At 43.0% G+C, this 24,403-nt stretch overlaps 1 protein-coding gene across 2 annotated transcripts in view; it reads right to left on the bottom strand.

Moving 5' to 3' along the window:
* Window positions 1-21,011, bottom strand: part of DCAF7 (DDB1 and CUL4 associated factor 7) — a 27,479-nt gene extending 6,468 nt beyond the window's left edge. The window contains exons 1-4 of one of the 2 annotated variants that reach the window (XM_088470691.1): window positions 20,744-21,011; window positions 900-1,058; window positions 698-809; window positions 69-187 (exon numbers count right to left, since the gene is read on the bottom strand). In XM_088470691.1, coding sequence (XP_088326817.1) covers window positions 69-187; window positions 698-809; window positions 900-1,058; window positions 20,744-20,881 — 528 coding nt within the window. In that variant the 5' untranslated portion in view covers window positions 20,882-21,011. The remainder of the gene's footprint in view (window positions 1-68; window positions 188-697; window positions 810-899; window positions 1,059-20,743) is intronic. The other variant, XM_088470690.1, reaches the window with a different exon arrangement.
* Window positions 21,012-24,403: the final 3,392 nt, after the last annotated feature.

A 24,403-nucleotide genomic window follows, 5' to 3' on the forward strand; every position in this document is an offset into this window, starting at 1 on the left:
TTCTATTAGGATCCACTCATATATACCCTGATTGCATCATTTCTACATTAACAGCAAGGGCTTCTCACCTCTTTGTCATGTGCAATAAGCTGTGTTTTCACATGACCAGATACCAAGTTCACCCTGCCCAGGACTTGACCGGTCTCCAGACCCCAAATGGTGCAAGTTGTGTCAATGCTGGAAGTTCCTGTGAACAGGAAAAACACATTTTAGTAAAAAGTAACCTTTACTTCAGCTCTACTAAATACTACAGTGTGCTGGAGTATTATCATCAGACTCCATCACAAACAGATAACATCAAAAGCGTGCAAAAATCAAAACTAAAAAGCTGCTGATGTCAGTTAAATAAAATAAAGTCCCTCTAAAAACCCGGTAATACAACTTTTTAATATGAATATGTCATAAAATACCCTAAAAGGCTGAACTGTTCATACTTCCCTAAACAGACCCATGGTATGCATTGCCCCATCTCCTCTATACAGCATGTTACCATATTAGGAGGGAAAAGTTTCTATACCTTGCTCAGAGTGAACACAAGGCTTGCTGTCTGGTCTGAATAAACATTTCAGTGATATTACAGCAAGCTTACTGATATGGTGAGATTTTTTGTTTGGGCCTTTTGTCCATTGTTAGATTCATTTTACACAACACAACAAATTCATTCTTATGCAGTTGCGAAAACCTATAGAACTCTTACCCAATAAATTGGGGTCCACCTCATTCCAATCAAAAGAAGTTAGGGGGGCACAGAAATCTGAGTTTTTGTTATTGTTTAGCAAGCATTCCAGACGGGTCTCTGTCTCTCCGACCTGCACCAAATAAAAAAATTTCTTAAATGCATAATTTCGCAATTCTTTAAAATTTTCCAATTAAAAAAAAACGATGTCAGATTTAATTACCCTCCAGACACGCAGATAATCCCCACTTGTAGCCAGCAGATCCGGGTATACCCCCTTGGTGTCAGGAATCCACATAAGCTTTGTGGTGGGGTATGGGTGATCAAAGGTGTTCCTGCAGATAAACTCTGAGCTTTCTTCATCCAGGCCAACCAACTGCACCTGTACAGAAAGAGAAGATACAACACTCGCTCACCAAACAGCAGCTTTTTTTACAGGTCATTCTTACAACAAATAAAATAAAAAATATTTTCATTGATACACTTATGAGTGAAAAAAAATTATTTGCTTTTCAGTAAAGATGGTTTAAAAAGTAGTATGCTTCACAATAGTCCCCCCCCCCGCCCATTCCAGGTGTATTGTAATGTGACCGAAACAAGTCCTGGAAATTGGTACATAGTAAAAACACCAGGGGACAGATTTACGAAACTATTGATTTGCAAAGCCATCTATGATCAGCAGCTTTGCCCAATATTTTTCAAATGACAGTAATTAAATGCTAATTTAGGCTTGAATAAACTTTTTTTATTTATTTATTTAAATATTACATTTTTATTGATTTTTGATGAAACAGATAGAAAATGTTACAAAAACATAAATGGGGGAATAAAACAATATAAAACTAAATAACCAACTTAAAATGCTACATACATTATAGTCATAACAACTGGTCAAATTAGACCCAATATCCTGGATTAGAATATATAGCATTAATACCATAGACATATATAAGTTTTTAATTGTGCAATCGTTTTTGAAAATATACATCACATTAACCAATCTTACTGTAAAAGCCTAACAATGAATTGTGGAATGTAACTAAGTCTTGAAAATATTTTGCCATGGGATTATTTTTAGTCAATTTAGTTACCTAGGGAGTGTTTATGACTCCAATACTCATTCCAAGTGAACCATCGGATCAGAGGGCTTGATACCGATGAAGAGTAAGGGACACCTGCTTTTTCAAATTCATAATGAGCTTGAATTTTATGTTCGATAGCCTGTATGTTAGGGAAAACGGTAGATTTCCAGTGTTGAGAAATCAATAATTTAGTCGTAATGAGTATGTCCCCCATAATATAGAGATCATTATTAGTAATGGACCCATGAGAGATACGAAGGCTTGTTTAACATTACAGTTGCTGTTCGAAATCCATAGGCCAACGCCGCTGACCATCAGTGGATTTGAGAAACCGACAGATAGTAAATCTATCTACACCTTTGTAAACGTTTTTATAAGCTCATACTATAGGACCAAAAGAAGAATGGGGTCCATCATATCGCAGTTATCCCTGAAGAGAAGGCTCCTACGCAGTGCTGGAGTTGTATACCTTTCTACCTACCATGGGCCTGATTCAGAGGTGCACGCAGTATCAATATGGCACGCAAGCGGACAATGCTTTATGTCTGCAAATGCATCATAGTCGCCTCAGTAGCACAGACACAGGACACCATGTGCTGACAGAGAAATTGCCACTGCAATAGGGCTTGTGCAAGCTTTGATGAGGTGTCTAAAGAAACACTTGAAAATGTCATAAAGTCTCCAAGGATTTTACAGTGGAAAGAAACCTTGATTTAAACACAAGATACTCTCTGTAGACGTAAACATTTCAGGGGCCTACAACTTTTAGGGCTCTATTTACTACAATCCGCATTTGTAATGCAGATTGTAGTGTGATATATATCACAGGGATTTACTACAAATCCCTTGGCTTGCGATAAAGCTCTGTCCCTGCGAATCCCTTCCGCACACTTATTACGGTATTTTTCGCACAAATTCTGTGACAAGTGCCGACCGTCGCCAAGCTCCGCCCCTAAACCCCGCCTCCCTTAATTACACTTACCTGCAGTCATCGGTGCTCCGGTGATGTCCTTCGTGGCTCCGGTCAGCTGACATTCCATACTGCACTGGGACACTGTCAGGTGACGACTGGGCACCAGTGCAGGCTAGGAGACCAGCTGACCGGAGGGTCAGGTAATTTTTTTTTCTTTTTTAGCAGAGATCAGCGTGTGGTCAGTTTAGACCATACAGCTGATCACTGGGGCCGGCATGTCAGAGCGGAGTAGGAGTCCGGTAACCAGAGGAGACCCTGGATAACGCCACCTCCAGGTGGCGTTATCACAAGGCTTTCCCCGGTATTTTTTCACAATTTATTTTAAGTAACTTTGGCCAGATCACATTTCCCATTAAAATTATGGGAAATGTGATCTGCTTACTAAAAATAAGTGATAATTAGCGGTTGGAGTAGAATTTTACGAATTCTACTCCAATTGCCCTGTAGTAACTTTAGGTGATACTAAAATAATGTGAAATGGGTGTGAAAACACCCCTTTTCACTTTATTTTATTAAAAATAATGTTAATAAATAGAGCCCCTAGTGTACTAAGAGGGAATATCATGGAGTGGTCACATACTAGCAGATGTATACAGTGGGTCACTATAGAGGAACACCCATTCTCAGTGGAAATGGCTCCAGTAACATCAGTCACTTACAGTTGTATGCATATGGCATATAAGCAGATTGCTTGATGAGTCACAGTGATTGAAAAGGTTTCTATATACACAGGATTCTTCTTAAAGTGTAATGGTCCAGAAAACTCAGTATAAAACTATAAAATGCTCCCTAGTGTGCAGGAAAAGTGCTGGAGATGCCAGGTAGCAGCAGGAGGAGATCTCTGGGACATTGGTGCCAATGACCTAAACTTCATACATTTGGGAAAGATGTAGCGGAGGTGTGCCAGCTCGTCCTGAGCTATGGATCTTACATTTGACTAATTTTCTTACCTGTAGTTATAAAAAGTCAGTTGTGAGGAAATGTTACAAAGCACCAAAAGGGAAACCTACCATCTATTAAGGACTGGTTTAATTAACTCTACTTTTAAATGCCCATATAGTATTATACTCTGTAAGTACTAGTTAGAAATACAGAGTTACATCTGTCAGGTGCAGTTGGTTAGAATTCAAAGAATATAGGACACATATAAGTGATATACTCAAGTGATACACCATCCAGCCTCTTCAGATTTCTCCCTTTGTTTGCTATGAGGAAAATACCAACAAAGACTATGTGTAGGTTTCCTTGTTTTGTTTTAGGAAAATGTACAATACGTGATTCTTGTTCGACTGACAAAGTTTCTTAAAGAAAAAAATAAATAAATACCACCCAACAACAGCACAGGATGCACAATGGTTAGCACTGCTGCCTCACAACGCTGGGGCCATGATAACCAGGACATTGTCTGCGTGTAGTTTGTATGCTCTCTGTGCTTACTACATTTCCTGTTGCTCTGGTTAAGCGAAACACTTCAAAACACACATTGGTAGATTAATGTTAGAGGGTCATTCCACATCAGATCACCCCACAAAAAAAATACGTCCACCACCCACCTCAGATTTTTAAATTTTTTGAAGAGGATGCCAAAAAACAAAACAAAACAAAAAAACACATTTCTGCCAAATATCTCAAATGCCCAACTGTTCGTTTAATACATGAAAAAAAAAAAAAATTTTGGAACCTATTTACTAATCACTGCTTATTTATTCCAGTTTATCTGCCTTACATTTCAAGTCACAGCAAAAAGGCAAGCATTTGGAACAGAATAAAAACGCAAGGTTAAATCAACATTAGATATCCCAATTTTTTAGGTGCGTAAAAAAGGTATACATTACTACCACAAAAAAACAGCATTGTACTCTGTTTCCTAGAGGAGAAAATAATGAAGTTAACGTTTGATTACTGTAGTACCGCATACATAATTTGCACAAGAAACCATGTTGTTAAAAACCATAACAAAAAGGTGAACAAAACTGAGGCAATGGGATAACCCTCCTATACAGAAACTGATCCTCCTCCTCCATATACATTGCTGCAATAGTGATTAAAGCACTCACAATAAGTAGCAGGAAGTTGGCAGTCAAGTGTTAGGTGCCCTTATGGGGAGTAAGGAGTAGAAGAAAATGTAAAGAGAAGCACATGAGGGAGGAGGTCTCTAAAGTGAAGGGAATCCCCTTTCCAAACCAAAGCAAACTTTCCAGAGAAAGAGAAGGAGGGAGACAAACAGAAAGATAGTCAATCATGGCAGCTGCTCCTCCAAAGTGCACATTTGGTAGTCTTTGAAATACTGACTGCCATATTACTATCTACTCAAAAACCATTGGAATACATAGCTGGGACCACTTTACAGATGAAGAAAAAGGGTCCAAATTTCGTGGCGATTCCTTAATAAACAACAGTGATACTTCAAATAAACTAATAAATAAGCCGCGATTAGTAAATAGTTTAATATATTGAAAAATCAGGGCGTGGCCATGGAGAGCATGCTGTAACACACGTTTGGCTGAGCTCTCCGGACCACTATATCCTATTCATCCATCCTGATCACTCCCCCGGGATTGAAAACCGGCGTGGGGCCAGCGGAAGGTGCGGTGACGGCAGTGAGCGGCGTTTGAGGGGACCGGTAGGCTGACTTACTCAGCAAGAGGCTGCAGCAGTGAGACTGGGCCAGATCACGTGCACCGCCGGCGCCATCTTTTCCTGACGGAGCAGTGTCTGCGCGGCGGCTCCTCAGAGTCGGGAGGGAGCACATCCAAGCGGCCAGCGGCAGAGTTGTGACACATCCTGCGGCCTCCCAGCGTGGCAGACGGTGAAACAAACTCTCCGAACAGAGTGAGCGCTCAGTTCGGCTCGCCATACTGCAGGGCTGTGTGTGCCATAACCGCAGGGTGACTCATATGCGGCCCCAGTTCATCATTTTACACCCTTTCTCCTGGTGGCAGTTACTACTATTATAAACACAGTGCCTGTGTGTGCCTCATATATAGAATATTATAAAACAGGAGGAGGTGTTACATATATTTATACCTGTATAATACAGTACTCTGCTATATTCTACTATAAACAGCTCCTCCCATCTATATTCTCATGATGGGGGAAGAATTCAGCTGCTGCAGCTAAACTGGAAAAGTTCTCCAGAGTACCACCTGCACAATCCACTTCTGCTGCACAGGGAGACAAATCCCCTCCTACATCCCCTGCAGAATCAGTAACCTCAGTTGAGCCGTCTGACGCTGCGCTTCAATGTGTTCTTGAGACGGTGATGGCTTGTGAGACTAGGTTGTCAGAGAAGATCGGGAAAGTACAGTCTGACCTCTCAATTATACACCATGATTTGCACTGTGCGTGAGAGAGTTGTCGAAGTGGAGACCCCCACTTCCACTTTAGAGGACAGAGTGGCGCCTTTGGGCATCCACATTGATTCTATGGATTCCCAGCTTGTCTCTATACAGAGGAAAATGTCCGACATGGAGGGACGCCTAAGGCGTAAGAACGTCCGTTTTGTGGGGATGCCAGAGAAAGAGGGAATCAATCCTGAAACTTCCTGGAAAACTGGCTGTCTGATACGTTCGGATCTACCTCTTTCTCATCTTATTTTACAATTGAGAGAGCTCAATCGGGTGCCATTATGACCCCTGCTGCCTCGGGCGCCGCCTCATACTCTGATAGTGAAGTTCTTACACTTACGCGATCGAGACTCTGTTCTTCGACTGGCTTGCACTAACGGCCCTTTACAATGGAACGGGACTATTGTCTCCGTATTTCGCTATGGAAGTACAAAAAGATAGAGCCCAATTTCTTCCGAATAAAAGGCGGTTACGTGATCTTAATATTTCATACGCCATGGATATACCCATCCAAGCTTCGGGTCATTGCTGATGGTGAGACCAAATTCTTCACGACTCAGGAGGGAAGCGGCACTGTGGCTGGACCGCCGCAGACCAGCCAGGGAAGCACTGGCTAATGATTGATATCCTAGTTTATTTTGAGTTTCACCAATTATATGTGGTTACAAGACTATTGTATAATGTACTCCTGCTGCAGTGTCTATGGTTCATGCTATAACGATGTTGATATGATGTTGACAAATCGTTATACTTACATAAAGGCCTGTTGCTGCTAACATTATATATCCACAGATTTATCCACAATTAGGTAATGTGTTTCCATGATTATATTATTCTGTCCCATATGGGTAAATTGATATGTGTTTTCTTTCTCTTGTTTTCTGCTGGCTAGACGTTGGATGATATATACTAGATTTTCTTTAAGACGTATTTATATTCCTGGGGGAAAACTCAGTGTTCGGAGGCTTCTATGTGTTTTGTTCTTTAGCCATAATATTTTGTGATCCATCTATTGTTTGATAAGCAAGGTAATATACTCTGTATTGCCTAGTTTAGTTTTGTAGTGTGGGATAGGGGTGTTCAGGTACAAGGTATGCCTAGGTTGGGTCTGGTATACAGAGTGGGGGGTGTTATAGGGGATGGGCCCATTCTAGTTGTATGGGATAGTTTGTTTATTTTATTTTTTTTCTTTTCAATCATAGTGGTTTCTCTCTATTTTGTGTGGTGTCACATACTCATTCTTCATATGATTTCATGGATGTTTAAATATTTTTATAACTATCTGAATGACAGCTTCATACAATATTAATGTTCTCACTTGGAACGTGAGGGGCTTGAACGATAAGGTTAAGAGATCGCTGGTGTTCAGACAGGTAAAAAAAAAAAAATATGCTTCAGATATAATTTGTCTAACAGAGACTCATTTGACGGGTGGGAAATTGTTGTTGTTAAAGAAGCCATGGATAGGATGGACATAACACTCCACACATACTTCATACTCTGTCCAGCTCCTTTTGGAAAAGGTGCAGTGTGATGCATGGAGTAGATACATGTTCTTAAAATGTAAAATTAATTCTATATCCTTATTAATATTGGCGGTATATATCCCACCACCGTACTCCCATGATGTTCTCAAAAAGGTTGCCAAATTCTTGGCTGTATTCCGGGAACACCTGCTCTATGCGTGGGGGACTTTAATAACATATTAGACCCTCTGTTAGATAAGACGTAGAATGTCTGCTCCAGCTACACAAGGGAGGGGAACAGGTTTCTCGAATATGGTTGGAGGAATGGGCCTAGTTGATGCCTGCTTCTCATACACACATTCAACATTTTCCAGGATTGATCTAGCTTTAGCTAAGCCAGATTTGTTGTCTAGAATCCACAAGATAACATATGAGACCAGGGGGATTTCTGACCACTCCTCAATAACAATCAATCAGTCTAGACTTAGAGGGTCAGAGGGGCCAACAATTTTGGAAATGTAATCAGTCTTGACTGTCACGCATGGGCACTGGAGCGGAGTTGGAGGCGGAGTGGAAAGAATTTTTTTAATTAAACAGTGGTACTGCATCTGTTTCGGTTTTGTGGGACGCCTTTAAGTCATTTCTCAGAGACTCTCTTATTCGAAGAGTTGCTGGTTTGAAGTTTTCCTATAAAAAAGTTTAAATGGATTTGGAGGCTTCATGTAAATCCTTGGAGTTAGCCTATATTGCTAATGGTTCAGAATTAAATAAAAAAGCATGGTGGGATGCCCAAAAATTGTGGAAGGATTGTTTGATTGACAAGGCCCAATATAAGCTACTTTTTAATTCACACTTGCAATATGCATCAGGTGATAGACCCGGTTCTTATCTAGCTAACTTGGCCCAAATTGAACAAAAGTCACCCAATACAGCGATAAAATTAGTTGGGTCAGATAACATTGAATATGTGCGCACCCCAGATATTGTGGAGGAATGCGTTAAACATTACGGTGACCTTTACAAATCTAGGTTGGCCCATTCCCAACAGGAGGTGCGTGAATTTGTCTGCTGTATCACTCCCGACGCTCTCCCCGGAGTCAAGGGACTCTCTTGACTCCCCATTGACATTAGAGGAAGTAGAGGTGGCCCTAAAAACGTTCCCAAATGGTAAAGCCCCTGGCTTAGATGGGGTCCACCTGGAGTTATACAAAAAAACATAAAACATTTGTACCTCAACTATTGGAGCTATTTAATCAAATTTACATAAACAATATGTTGCCAAATTCTATGTCTGAGGCACTGATAGTTGTCTTACCTAAATCAGGTAAAGATCTTACCAGGACTGAATCATACAGACCTATTTCTCTCCTCACTACAGATGTAAAAATCCTTGCAAAAATATTAGCCTCCAGGATTAACCGGGTCATAACCCAATTGATTCACCCTGATCAGGCAGGCTTTATGCCCGGTAAGTTCACGGCATTAAATTTACGGCGGTTATTTACACACTTATAGATAAAACGTGGGGACCGACAAACCTCTATTATCGCGTCACTGTAGGCAGCCAAGGCGTTCGATTCAATTGAATGGGTATTTCTCTGGGAGACTATGGAACTTTTGGTATTGGCCCAGGTTTTATTAAGTGGATAAAGCTTATATACGGACCCTGTGGCGAGGGTGTCGGTGAACGGATTTATTTCCACATCCTTTTCTCTGTGTAGGGGAACAAGGCAGGGGATGTCCCCTGTCACCCATCCTGTTTGCTATGGCCATTGAGAGCTTGGCTTGCATGATTACAACTCACGCTGACATACATGGGTTTCAGCTAGGATCAAGGGAAGATAAAATTGTGCTGTATGCGGATGACATACTACTTTTTGTTACGCACTTTGATACCCCTATGCCTAAGCTTTAGAGGTTATTGACTTATTTGGAAAATATTCTGGCTTATTAATTAATTGGGATAAATCAGGTATCCTTACCTTCAGAGGGACCTGCCCTGACGTTCCTGTTATAAATCTTCCTTTAAAATGGGTGAATTCATTTAAATATTTAGAAATATGGATCTCTAATACCCCTCAACAAGATTTGCCACTGAATTTACTGCCGCAAATTGCTTAGGTCGCGTGTTCCAATTTGGAGTAAACTGACACTAACTTTAAACGGGAAGAGTGAACCTTGTTAAAATGGTTCTCCAACCTAAAATCCTGTACATTCTATGTCATTCTCCGGTGTACATCCCTCAGAAATGTTTTAAACAGATTGATGGCCTTTCATCCTCTCTGCTGTGGGCCAACAAAAGAGTCAGGATCAAATTAGATACTTTAACTAGGCCTCGTGATTCTGGTGGCATGGCATTACCCTTTTTTACATTTTATTATTTTGCTGAACAACTGACACATGTATGGGAATGGATTAATAACAAAACTGATAATTCCTTGCCTTCCCTTGTCCTGGCTCACTATAAGACAGACCTATCTCCACTGCGACTGTTGCTGAGTGATAATACACATATAGTTAATATGCCCTTAATTAGACAGGCCATCACTATCTGGAGGCTGGTTTCACGTCTATTACAAGCAGAGGGCATAGATCCAGATACACCTCTTGCTCATGCCAATTGTCTCAGGGAGCTCTCTGCTCTTCAGGTCGGTGAGGCCTGGGGCCAGTGGGGTATAGTGTCTATTGGGCAGATATTCAAGGCAGAAACACTAAAGTCCTTTCACCAGTTGCGTCTAGAGTTTGACATCCCCAACCATTTCTTCTTTAGATACCTCCAGCTTAGACATGCTATCAATGCCCAGTTCTCTGAAGTTCCTCTATCACTACAGGAGTCTCCTATTAAAACTTTATTGCAATCTGCTGGTTCTGTCCGCTTAATATCTGGGATTTACTCTAACTTGTTGAACAAGCGTCATAAGTCTGAGTTATTATCTTTAAAACTGCAATGGGAAAATGATGTTGGAGTAATGGAGGAGGATGATTGGAGAGGAGCTCTTGCTACCACGTCCGTTAGATACCAGCAGATACAATACTTTATAACACAGAGTATATATGACACCCGCCCGATTAATGAGAATAGGGGGCAGGACAGACTCAAAATATCCTAAATGTAACTCATCTGAGGGGAACTTTTGGCATTTAATATGGTCATGTCCTCTGGTGAATTCCTTTTGGCAGGGGGTACTCAATGTTATTATTTCTACGGGTATACCTCAAGATATCCTTACCCCTACGACATGCATTTTGGCTGTGATTGATGCAGACACAATTGATAAACATGCCATACGATACACTACTAATCTCTGTACACTTGCCAAAGTATGTATAGCAAGGGAGTGGATGGCGACTTCTGGGCCACACCTGGGAACATGGTTTGTTGGTTGGGGCGGTTGCTGCACATGAAAAGTATGTTTATACCGCCAGAAAAGCAATGCAGAAACACTATGCTACCTGGGAAAGATGGCTCAATTCTCCACATAGTTGTTCAAGAATGACTGTGCTTAACCTGTTCAATGCTTAGTTCCAAGGAGTTGCGTTACCAAAACACGCGAATATTGTTGTGTGAAAAGGCATCGCCGTATACTTATGTCAAATTATATATTTGCTGTTTGCAATTCATGTGAAGGCAGGAATATAATTCATTTGTTATTTAAATGTTGTGAAGTGAGACCACACACATTTATCTTTTTGATTTATGTACTTAGTTTTTTATTGTATTATTTACAATGTTTTTATAATGTAAATTTATTATGTATTTAAAAAAAAAAAAATCAATAAATAATTATTGTATTAAAAAAATATATATTGAAAAATCAATAAAACGGTCAGACAGTCGAGATATTTGACAAATAGTTTTTGACATCCTCTCTTAACTAAAATAGGTTCACAAAAATCTAAGATGGGTGATGAACACCTGGTTGAACTGATGTGGAATGAACCGAAGGTGTGTTGTAGAGAAATTGGACTGCAAACTCCACTGGGACAGGAACTGATGTGAATGATTTAAATTTCTTTGTGAAGCACTGTGTAATATGTTGGCACTGTATTGAGGTTTAGTCCATGGTTCATACACAGGGATGTAGTTATGAGACCGGCGGCCGCGATGCCGTCGGTCCAAAACTAGACGGGGGAAGCCTGACAAGAGACTTAAGACAGGCATTGAAATACCGACGCCTATAGTAATTCTGAAGGACGGCTGCCCGAACAAGGCAAGTACGGGGCGCCCTTAGCGTTCACCATGGGGGAAGGGGGAGCTAGGTTTAGGTAGCATAATGAGGTTAGCGTTGTTTGGGGGAGGGAGGAGGTTAGGCATCACTGGGGGGGTTCAGGATTATGCACTAAGGGGGGAGGGCTAGGTGTAGGTACGAAGGGGGGGGGGAGGGTTAGGTACTAACGGGGACGGTTAGGCTGCAAGAAGGGAAGGTTAGGGGGTGGGGGGCAGGGTGAGTATACCTAACTGACCGCTGTCGGTATTTTGACAGTAGGCATACGGACAAATGGCATTACATACCGCTTCCCATACACAGATCAGCCAGCATGTTATTGCCATGGAAACAGCTTCCTCACTTATTCAACTATATAGAGGAATAACTAGCACATAAAACAAACATTTTTCATTTAAAAAAAACAAAAAAACAAACAAACCCCATTACAATAATATAAAATGAAAGCAAACAGACTGGTTGCTCCTTTTTGATCAATGCATCTTAATGGTAGCACTAGATCAGCAAATAATGTCTCAAATGATAGAGATAGAGGCATATAGTGGTGGCCAAAATTGCAGACACTTTTTGAAATCTGAATGTTTTTCAACTTCGAATGCTTACAAGAACTGTTACACTTCATGCAGTGCAATGATTCATATATCAAATGAAAGGAAATGTAATGCTGAATTCAACACAATAAACAGAGGTCAAATATTTGCATTACAAGGGAAGTTATGCAGTGAAAACAACACTTTTGCCAGCCATACACGGGGCGATTTGAAAACGTACAACAACTTGGTACGTTTTCAAATTCAGCCCGATGCATCGCATGCTGCTGTGAATGGTAAACGATGCATCTTACAAGATGCTTCGTTTACCAATTTAACAGCATGACTGATCGCAGATCTTATGGTTTTTCCATAAGATCTACGATGCCGATGTACGACAGCGGGGACGCGCATCGCAGTTGTACAGCATGCCAAAACACATACAATATGCACGATTGATCGTTGTGATCGATCGAAATCGTGCTTATCGTGTGTAAAATCTTACAGTGTATGGGGCCCTTTAGGGTGACAATCCCTGTGTACTTATGATGTTACTGTCCTATCAGTATTTCGTTGGGTATCCTTTTTTACCAAGGCCGCAGCACAGCGACGTGGCATTGAGCCAACCAATGTTTGGAGCTCTTCCCTCTTTATTACGTGGTGCCATGAGACAATTATAGCCTCAATTGTCTTTTATTGGATGGACGCCTCAGATGTACCAGTTTTTTTTCAAACGGAACCACAAATGTTCTATGGGGTTCAGGTCTGGGCTGTTTCTTGGCCATCCCAGCACCTGTATGCCACTTTCCGTGAACCACTGTTTGCATATCCGCACAGTGTGGCAGGTAGCTGAATCCTGCTGGAAAAAAAAAATGGGGCATTATCTGGAAAATGATCCTTGATAGAAGGTAGAAGTTTTGGTTCTAGGATGGTGTCAATGTACTTTCTGCTGTTCAGAGTGCCATCTATGACATAAAGGCGGCCTACAGCATCTGCTGTCATACATGCCCAGATCATAACACTTGTAGGATTCTTTGTTGTCGCTTGAATGCAATCTGGATGTACCTCTTCTCCGATGCAACGTCTCATATAGTTTCTCCCATCACTACCAAATATCGATATCTTAGTTTCGTCACTCCATATCACTTGTTTCCACTGGCCTTCTGTCCATGCAATGTATTCTTTTGCCCACTGTGGGCAATGGCTTTTTTCGGGGAATCCTACCTTTTAGGCCAACCTCCGTTAGTCTTCTCCGTACCATTCTTGACAAAAACACCAGTTGCACTCAGGGCCTGAGTCGGACCCGGTCGCAAGCGCTGCATGCTCGCAACCAGGTCGATAGTGGGCCAGTGCGCATGGGCACGACGGAGACGGCTCAGTCGTTCGCATGCGCGAGACCCGGATAGCAACTGGCACTCCGTCGCTCCGGGTCTCGCAACAAAGGGGGCGAGCTGTCGATGTTGAGTGACAGCTCGCCCCCTTTGGAGGGCGGGCTGGGGGAGTGGCTGCCCAAACGGAGGCGTTCCCATGTGAACGCCTCCATTTGGGGGCGGCCCCACTGATATCACGAGTGATGTCAGTGGGAGAGATTTCGGCTCTGTTAGAGCCGAAATCTCTCTGGGGCTTGCGGCAACGAGACCCTACCACAATGGTCTCGTCGCAAGCCCGATGGTTGCGATGGTCTTGACCATTGTGCCCATCTTCCTGGCCGCTCTCTATAGCTGTGAGTGGTCACCCACAGCTATGCGAGCGGCCAGGAGGCCGTTCTAAAAAAAATATTAATAGCCGGGCCCTGATTCAGAGCGAGCGCATTGTCAGATCGTCAGTCTCTGAATCAGGGCCTCAGTTCACTGATAATGGCCGCAGGTGACATCCTCCATCTGTCCCTGATGCAAATTTGTTTTATTCTCCTATCAACAGCTGTTGTGTGTTGTGCACTTTTTCCGGCCTTTTCCTTTTTTGTGTTTTATAGATTGTGTTTCCTGATAGCGTAAACAAAACTTTCGTACTCCTGATGTTGTCACATTCCCACCAACTTCTCTCGCAATTGCTGCATACGAAAGACCATTTTCACGTAACACCACAATCCTGGATATCTTCCTGGGTGACCAGTCACCACTTTGCCTGGACGACAGTTTTATTTATTTTTTACACCATCAACAGTACTAAACAATACACACAAACATCCAACCGTGATTGCACTTTGCTAACCAACTTTATTCTGCAAAATGAAACAGCCAAACTGACCTTTCCCACCTTTGAACATGACCTTGCAAGGTGCTCATAAACGACAGCTGATTGGTCCACAAAACGACGATTCCGACTGGCTGGTAGTAGCTGTTACTACAATGTCTGAATGAAAGTAGCATAACTTCCCTTGTAATGCAAATATTTGACCTGTTTATTGTGTTGAATTCAGCGTTAAATTTCCTTTAATTTGATATATGAATCATTGCACTGCGTGAAATGAAACAGTTTTTATAAGCATTCAAATTTCAAAATGTGTCCGCAATTTTGGCCATGTGTTTGTCGTCCTGTATAACCGGCACGCCTAGCTTGAAAAATAAGTAACTGCTTTAGTGCCCTCCTTAGGGATAAATCCCACAGATACAAGTAGTAGACAAAAGGCGGCACTCACAAAGCTGGTCTTTAATCACCAATATTTATTTGTAATCCAACATATGTTTCGGGCAAAAACATTAGTGATGTTTTGATCAGGTATGTGCAATATTTGTGTTTTTTGTTTGTTTGCAGTTTTGTTTATCTTACCATTAGATAAAATGAGAGATATGGTAAGAACTTACCTTTGTTATCTCTCTTTCTTCGAAGTCCATAGGGACCACAGGGTTGACCTTGGGGTTATAGGTTGGGAACCAAATCCGGGCACCACGCAGTTAAGCTTTTAGCTCTCAGGATGCACTGGGTCCACTCTCCCTATAATTCAGCCCCCAACCCAGAGGCACCTCAGTTTGTAAGTAGCCAAAGGCCGGAGGAGGAAAGAAAGAGAAGACTGAAACACTCAAGAACCACACTCACAGAGAAGGAGACGGGAAACCGGTGACCAGTAACACAGCCCATATGAAGTCAGGTGCGTCAGGGCAGGCGCCCTGTGGACTTCATAGAAAGATAACAAAATGTAAGTTCTTCCCATATCTCTCATTTTCTTCTTCAGCGTCCATAGGGGGTCCACAGGGTTGACCTTGGGAATGTCCCAAAGCAGTCCTTATAAGGGTGGGGACACTCCTGTGATGAAAGGAGAATCAGTCGCCCAAAAGGAAGCATCCAGAGAGGCAAAGGAATCCAATGCATAGAACCTAAGAAAGGTGTGGACAGAAGACCACGTGGCCACCTTGCAAGGCAGAACAGCCGAGGCGCCACAGCGAGCTGCCCACGAGGGGCCCACAGCCCGAGTAGAATAAGCATTGACAGAAACAGAAAGGCCGCCCTATGTGTAGGCCCCTGCCATCTACGCAATATCAGTTTATCGGCCGGCCATCCGTTCCTGTGAACTTCATCGACTACAAATAAGGAGTCTGATGTTCTGAAGGAACTTGAACGGACCAAGTAAATCCGGAGAGGCCGGACCACAGTCAATAAGGCCACCCCAGCCGAGAGGACTGGAGACTGAAATGTCGGTACAAGAAGTTTCTGAATAATATGGACCTTAAAAAAAAAACTTTAGGAAGAAACACAGGGTAAGTGCGACTCACAACCCTGTCTTAGTGAAATATCCAGAAGAGCGAGCCACATGAGAACGCTCCCAAATCAGATACTCTCCTGGCAGAAGCAAACGCCAAACGAAAAGGAGTCTAAGCCATAAACCATGTAAGGGCTATTAAAGCTAGTGGTTCAAATGGAGACCACAGGAGAACACGTAGAACCACTGCCAAACCCAAAGGAGCCCCCAGAGGGGATAAAGGGAGGTAGAATTATGAAAAACACCCTGAAGGAGGGTTCGGATACCCGAGAGTGGAACAATTCCACATCTGAACGAAACTGACAGTGCAGAGACCTGCACTTTCAGGAAGGCTAGGCGGAGGGTGCTACAATCTTGTCAAGGTCAGGACCAAACAAGATCTCTCCAAGATAGGGTATCCCTTTTTAAGGAGTATCTTGGAGTCCACTTCTGGTGTCCCTGAGCGCAGCCATAAGGTATGGCGGCAGATACAGATGCCGCCGAAACCCTGAAAGTTAAGAGACTGGCATTCAATGGTGGTACTCCAAACATGAAAATGCAGTTTTATGTGAGCAACAAAAGACATCTAAATCGCCAGAAGTTTTTGAGGGAAAAAGCTCTACAAATGCATCAGCCCAGCACCCAATAGCATTAGCCACCCATGCGATAGCCATGGTTGGACAGGAAAGAGCCCCTGTAAGCGAGTATATTGATTTCAGGCAAAGTTACCACCTACGTATCCGTCAGAGCAGGGATAGGAGGCGTAGCAGCGCTCTTAAGCAGCCGAGTAACATGAGAATCCACCACATGAGGGAATGGGGATACCTCCTATCTGGCAATTGCCAGACCCCCGCCATGTGATTCACCCAGTGGTCAGAGAGGGGGAAAAACAGCCAAAGACACTTTAATGCTTAAACCGAGGGTGATTTGATTTAGGTGCTGGTTCGACATCTTCAATAACTAGGATGGCTCGACCGCCCTCACCCAAGCAGGGATGATAATACTTATTCCTTCATGTGAAAGGGATAGGAGTCCAAAACATCATAACCACAGGGCTTTTACTACGCCATCTTGTATTCCTTAGAAATGACATCCAACCAGGGTGGCTGTCGTGGTAATCCCTGCAAGGTAAATGACAGACTTCTGTGGAACCTGAGGGAATTTGAAAAACCCCGGTAGGGAGCGATAATCTGTGTCACAGGGGTAAACCGCAAGAACTGCGAGATACCCTGAGAGGGAAGGGTAGCATGTTGAGGTAACCCCAAGTGGGTTACAACTATAGGGGCCGCCAGGCGATCCGTAATGGAGGCCTGGGTCTTGAGAAAATAAACCGCCCAAGGGGGGTGCATTAAGGGGCCCGTCACCTGATGGCACTTTACACACAACCCTTCCTGAGACAAATCTTCCATACTCACACCTGCAGTCCATGACTCACAGGATAGCAAAAAAAATGGGTGCAGTATCGTGCTCTATTTCCTGGTCAGACTGACCAGCCACGTAGAAATATCAAGCAGCGCTATACTGGTCCTGACTGATGCTAAGATTAGCTGCAGGGACCCATTATCAGCATATGCAACACACAATTCCATCTAAAATATGGCAACGTGCAGCACGCAACAGTATGTGACAAGCTTCACAAATATTGACAAGAATATACATGTGAGGTCTCAGAAACACCCTAAGTGCACCTGTATTAGGGCAGATTGTAAAGAAAAGGGATAGATATACACTGACAGGTGATAGAAAAAGCAGACAGTCAGCACTAGCATAATTCACATACAATGCAGACATATATATACATAAACATTACATATAATATACTGCAAATGTCGCTACATTCAACTGCCCAAATTCAGTGTCTGGGAAGGCTATAATGCTGTGTACACCCACCCAAATGGCCAGGTACGCAGGGGGACTGGGCTCACTGTTATCCTAGGAGTTCTGCTGCAGAACCATAGAGAAAATGGCCGCCTGGAGACCTCAGAGGAAGCGTGGCACGCAGAGGAATGCAGCTCAGGGACGCCAGACCACACATAGGAAAGGCACGCTGAGCTGAGGGGAGGAGCCGCTAGACAGGGAAGGCTGCCTGCCCTGGCTAGCAATTAACCCCCGGGACGCCGGCTCCCGCTGCCGAACTTCAAGTCCATTGTGGTCTAGCAGTCACACAGGGTTTGCCTCTACAGAGGGGGAGCCTGCCGCCGCTGCTAGCGCCTCCGGTCTGTCCCCAGAGACCGGAGGCAGGAAGCTGCATGTTACACATGCGGGTCACCACAAGAGGTGACCCGCGACTTACCTGGTCCCTGTCGATCCGGCTGCAGCCTTGGGATTCCCCCAGAGCCCGGCAAGTACAGACTCTGGGGTCCCGCTGTGATCCCCAGATCTGTACTGGCATTGCGGCACCGGCGGGGTGAAGGAGCGGCAGCTTGGACATCCAATGGACAGTCCCATGCTGCCGCTCTGAAGAGTTAAAAAAATAAAATAAAATTAAAAACTCCTACATTAAACTTAGGGGCTGCTAATCAGCCCCCCCTGCGCTAACCGTGACCCGACTCCGGCCGGACACCTACGCAAACTGAGGTGCCTCTGGCTTGGGGGCGGGATTATAGGGAGAGTGTTCCCAGTGCATCCTGGGAGCTAAAAGCTTAAGTGGTGCCAGGATTTGGTTCCCAACCTATAACCCCAAAGTCAACCCTGTGGACCCCCTATGGACTCTGAAGAAGAAATTGTCATGTGTTAATGCTACTATTAGCTTCTAATTAGTTGGGCTGCATTGGTATGTGGAGCTTGGCTACTTGCTTTGATTAACTATTTGCACACTATCAATGTAGCACAGCTGTTAAGCAGAGTATTGCTGCTTTACTGCAGTCTTTCTTGCTTCTTATTAACAATGGATTATTACGATTTCATATGCAGGCAGATTTTGCCTATACTTTTTATATGCCTCATTACTTTTAATGTATTTTTTTGTACTTGATTATGTTGGTAAAGGGAGCACTGGGTGTGACATCATCAACCTGCATCCCATGGCTGGGAAATGTGCCGGACTTGAGGCTACATTGGTGAAGGGGAGCACCTATATATGGTGAGTAGAGCATGTTTTCTGTATTGCCCTGATGAAAATGTGCCAGCATTGAAACGTTGGCTTTTGCTACCTGGTGGTCTGTTGTGTCTTTGAAATCCCTTAGTGCCGCCGATTGTGTGACACACACATATCTATATATATATCTATATCTATAAAATCTCTTTACTACTATTAAGTAGAAACAACATTACTTATTAATGAATAGCAAAACAATGTGGGCCAGATAAAAAAAATATACTCAAACCCAATGGTTTGCGTACATCTCCGATGGCGAAGGGACATGTTCTGTGCTTGTGCAGAATGAGCCGTGTCAGATCGCTCGCAGTGCCCCTTAAGCCGCAGCCTGCCGTTTGGAGGCGGGGAGGGAGCGGACACCGGGTCAGTTTTACAAAACGGGGGCATTGCCCGTTTTGTAGGCGGGCCGAGGCCAGGGCCTGGCTAAACAGTTCTGGGGGCAGTCTGAGTCAGCTTAGGTTTAATTGGTTGTAGTGTACATTCTAGCACCATACACCTGTTACAACCCATGCAGAGTCTCTTTCCTGTCTGGGGTGTCGCTCCCTGCTTCTGGATGCTGGCAGGAGGCATCTTTTATCCCGACGCCTCCTGCGTCATTAGCATATTTTAGCATTGCTGCTGAGTTGCTATTAGTGTCTATCTCTGAATCACCACCTCAACCCACTGATAGTATGAGTATGCTACAAAGAAGGGTAACTACCCACTTCACCTGTCAGTGGGTTTAATGTCATGGCTGATGGGTGTATATCGATCAGCCATTGCATTCAAACCACTGATAGTATTGCAGTCATTCTTTACAATACTTGTTGATTTCATATATCTAAAGATAGAGAGAAAAAAAAAGCTAAGCTGCCAGTTGCAGATCCCCTTATGCCCAACAGAAATTGTGCTGCTGCGGCCTCACCACCCCCACAAGGATCCGCAAGTACAAGACCTATTTTTCTACACAATACAAGCGATACATAGGTTTATACGTGATGTAGTTATGAGACCGGCAGCCGCAATGCCGCCGGCCTAAATCCAGACAAGGGACTTAAGATAGGCGTCGGTATTTCAATGCCTATCTTAATCTTGACGCCGGAATACAGAAGGACGCCAGCCCGAACGAGGCAAGTCAGGGGCGCCTTTACTGTTAGCCGCAGCGGGGGTGGGGGGTTAGGTTTAGGCATCGTAGCGGGGTTAGGTTTTCGGGATACCAACCATCGGGATGCCGCTGACGGTGTTTTGACAGGAGGCAACCCGACAACCGGCATTACAGTTTCCATTTATACTATGCTGTAAGTAACCTGAACACACAGCCCATGCACGTTTCTGCCAATGATCTGTGAGTGCTCATGGTCACAGTGCTCTTCACAAAAAAAAAAAAAAAAAAAAAAAAAGATAGCAGCATTTATTGTAAGATGGATATTAGAAGTCACCCGTTTCCTTCAACCTTTGTATGGTCACCAAATCCCTGTGTGACTTTTACAACTCTAATAATCCACATACAGATCTCTACACAGCGCTGCGTAATAAGTGGGCGCTGCATGCACAGCTGTAAATAAATACACATTACACCGCGGTACTTCAGTAGACTCTGTAAGGGACGCTTCTATCACGCAGGCACCGTGCAGTGCCGGCGGTGCGACAGTCACGGGCACAGCGAGAACAGTAGCATCCGCCGCTGTTACCTTATTATTATATTCCTCCACAAAACTCCCCAGGGCCAGACGAAACCTCTTGTCCGGCCTCACGCTCCAGTTCATGGCGTACACGGTCCATGGCGCCTCGTACTTGTAGATTTCCTTCCGCTTCCCGTGCAGGGACATGGTGTTGAGAGCGGAGACCGTTACCGACACACGATCACCGAGACGTCGATAAAACCGAGCAGCGCATGCGCACTCCCTCCGGTCGCCGACCCGCCGCACAGTAGATTCCACAGAGGCAACCAATCAGAGAGCGGGAGCGCGACACAGACATAAACATTCCGAGGGATGGAGACAAGGCTGATTGGTCGCAACTAAAGTTTCAGTAATTTGATTCGACATTCCGCTTACTGGGCGGGGCTTAACACGGGAGATTCTGAGTGGCTAATGTGCGTGTCGTGCCTCTCTCTCGCGTAGTAGTAGTAATATCCGATTAGCGCTCTGTGGAAGTGGAGGCGGAGACATAATGTGTCCTAGGGTCTGACTCTCTCTGAGTTCTTCTAGGTAGAAATTCCTTTGTCCTCAATCTGTGTGTTGTGTGCGTTTTCTGTCCCCTCTTTAGGCTTCGCCAAAATGGGTTCTGCGATGGCGACAAAGACTAATTTACCCTACCTCTAGAGTTTGGTACATAACTGTGGGGAATTTTTCAAGCAAGCGTTAATTTTTGGCAGTTCTAAACACGCTGGACTTATCAAAACAAAACTCATGTGACCCGTAGCAAATCGCTATCCCTATTTTCTTCAATAAAAATTATGCAAAGCGACATATATGTTATTAACCACTTATTTAGTTTTTTTTTCTCGGTGGCTTAACAGTTACGCCACCGAGAAAAAAAACTAAATAAGTGGTTTTCACAGATGACATGGCTGAAACCACAGCTATCTTGTCTGTCATCCTGTTAAAAACAAAAATTGAAAGAAAAAAAATACCTCCCTCTTCCCTCCCAGGAAAGGCTGAACTACTAATAGTGTCGGTCATGGACACATAACTCCATGGGTGAATTGGTGGGAACGTAAGTTAGGGCTACCACACCTAGGGATTCCCTGGCTAATGCTAAGTAAGAAATAAAATAAAAAATGATATTTGATTCCCTTACAATGAAAAATAATATATATGTAATCTTTATACTTAAAAATAATATTATCCCTCCCCACAATATTAAAAATAATGACCTGCCCCTTCATTTTATAATATTAATATTTGCAATGTTTTAATATTAAAATGTAAGATTCGTTCATATTTTCCATAGTGGTTAATATTAACTTTTCTTGATTTACGTAAGCATGTCTTTTGCGAACCCACAAATGATTAATTACGCAAACCCGTTTCTAATTATGTATTTATGTTAATTTTTGTACCTGTCTGTCTACCTTGTACTCCTGTACTCCTATGTGTTCATGCCTATGTTTGGCTTTGTGGAACCCTAGTGGCATCATATACTGTAAATAAAAGATAATAAAAATCTTATATTGACTTAACTAGTCCAGAGGGTTTTAAATTAACCAGACTGCTTGTTAGAACTTTTTTCCGCAAACAAGTTTAAATGTGGGAATCTAGCCTTCTTTATAGATGGGCAGCTAATCAGGAGCTGTATTTGATTATTCACATAAGAGATAGCTCCTGATTGGTTGTCCATTAATTAAAATAAGGGCAAACATAGTTTTAATTATAAAGGGGGAATAGATGTCAGTTTTATTTATTAAGGGGGCACAGTTGTTAAATAGTATAGGGGGCACATTTTTTAACCCTGGTATCCATCAGCTATAGCAGGGGTTCCCAACCACTGTCCTCAAGGCACACTAAAGCTGGCCATACACTAGACCAACTTACATCCAACCAGCCAACTAGTTGATTGGTTGGAATGAAAATCTGGTAACGTATAGGAGTAACTGATGATGAGCAATTTGCTCCTAAATGCCAGAAAACAGATGAAAATGGTTGTTCAGACAAGTTTGTTAAATGTTTGATCTAAACAATTTGTTCAAACAACAGGTTTTGCCCATTTTCCGGCATTTGGGAGCAAATTGCTGATTGTCATTTGCTTTCAAACCTTACCAGATTTTCATTCCAACCAATCAACTAGTTGGCTGGTTGGACAGATAATCTTTATATGTGTGGCCAGCTTTAAGCTGGCCACACATCTAAAGATTATCTGTCCAACCAGCCAACTAGTTGATTGGTTGGAATGAAAATCTGATAAGGAATGGGAGTAAATGATGCTCAGCAATTTGTTCCAAAATGCCAGAAAACAGATGAAAATGGACGTTCAGACAAGTTTTGTTAAATGTTTGATCTAAATAATTTGTTCAAACAACAGTTTTTGTCCATTTTCCGGCGTTTGGGAGCAAATTGCTGATTGTCATTTGCTTTCATACCTTACCAGATTTTTATTCCAACCAATCAACAAGTTGGCTGGTTGGATGTTAGTTGGTCTAGTGTGTGGCCAGCTTTACAGTCCAGGTTTTAGGATAGCCGTACTTGAGCACAGGTCTCACATCTTCCTGACATTTGGTCAGCATTCCTGTGTGACTGGATCATGCAGCCAACCAAGAAACTGTGCATTCTGACTGGACCAAAATGCAATATGTAGCACCTATCCTTGTGTATCACTGCCTATTTCCCTTAAGATTGTAAGCTTGCAAGCAGGTAACGATATTGAAATTGAACCTCTATATACCCCTGCCTGTACCTTCTAAAATCCTACCTATAAACCTCTAAGGATGACGCTAATTTGCGTACGCAGTCATACAGTAAATAAAAGACTCCAGACTTGGAACGTCTGGTATTATTCAAGTAAAAAGTACAGTCAGTTACACGCTATTGATCCAGACACAATTAGACGCAAAGGAATTATACAGACCCCAAGTACAGTATACATACACAGCGCTTCCGGACCAGATGATAGGCATCAGCAAGAAACCCCGTCGTCATTCAGCATTCAGCAAGAAGACTAAAAACCCAGTGCTTGAGCACACATATTTATACCCCCCAGAATAGACCGGACAATAGAGAAGTTTGTTGCTGATGTCATTGGTTCCCAGGGAGGAAGCATCTGTTACAGAGAGTTTAACAGGCTGGTTCAAATAGACTCACCCAGCCTCTAACAACTGGGGGTCTCTGCCCTCCCGCCCCCATGCAAAATCCTAACAGTTATACATTTTGTTGCTTGAAGTCTCTGCGGTCCATAAGTTGAGAATGCATGATGCAATCTCCACACCGATAGTACCGGAATTCTGTTGAAAGACTACGCATCAGTACGAAACCAAACACGGCTTTCTTAGCATGTATAAAACCCTAGTTATCAAATATCTTTATTTCACAGCATTTATACTAACTGAACCAACTTAAATCTTATACTTTAAAGCTTATTAAACCTTATGTGTGAATATGTAATGTGTGAGTATGCGGGGTTTGATATAAGGACGCTAGTTAACGTGGGGGCAGATGCGTGCGCATAAAGCTAATAAAACAGCGATTTCATACAAAGTCTTATGCATTCTCTAATATGCGACTAGTTAACAGCGCAATTGTGCGTATTAATGTGTGTATGAGAAATGGTGAAAAATGCAATCGCATGTTGCTAATAGTAATATCGCCACATGTACTAAAGAGTAAGTTTATCTAAAATGGCGCTTAGGCGGCCAT

The sequence above is a fragment of the Taudactylus pleione genome, unplaced genomic scaffold, assembly GCF_031769625.1.
Source record: "Taudactylus pleione unplaced genomic scaffold, aTauple2 ptg000102l, whole genome shotgun sequence".
Classification (NCBI taxonomy): domain Eukaryota; kingdom Metazoa; phylum Chordata; class Amphibia; order Anura; family Myobatrachidae; genus Taudactylus; species Taudactylus pleione.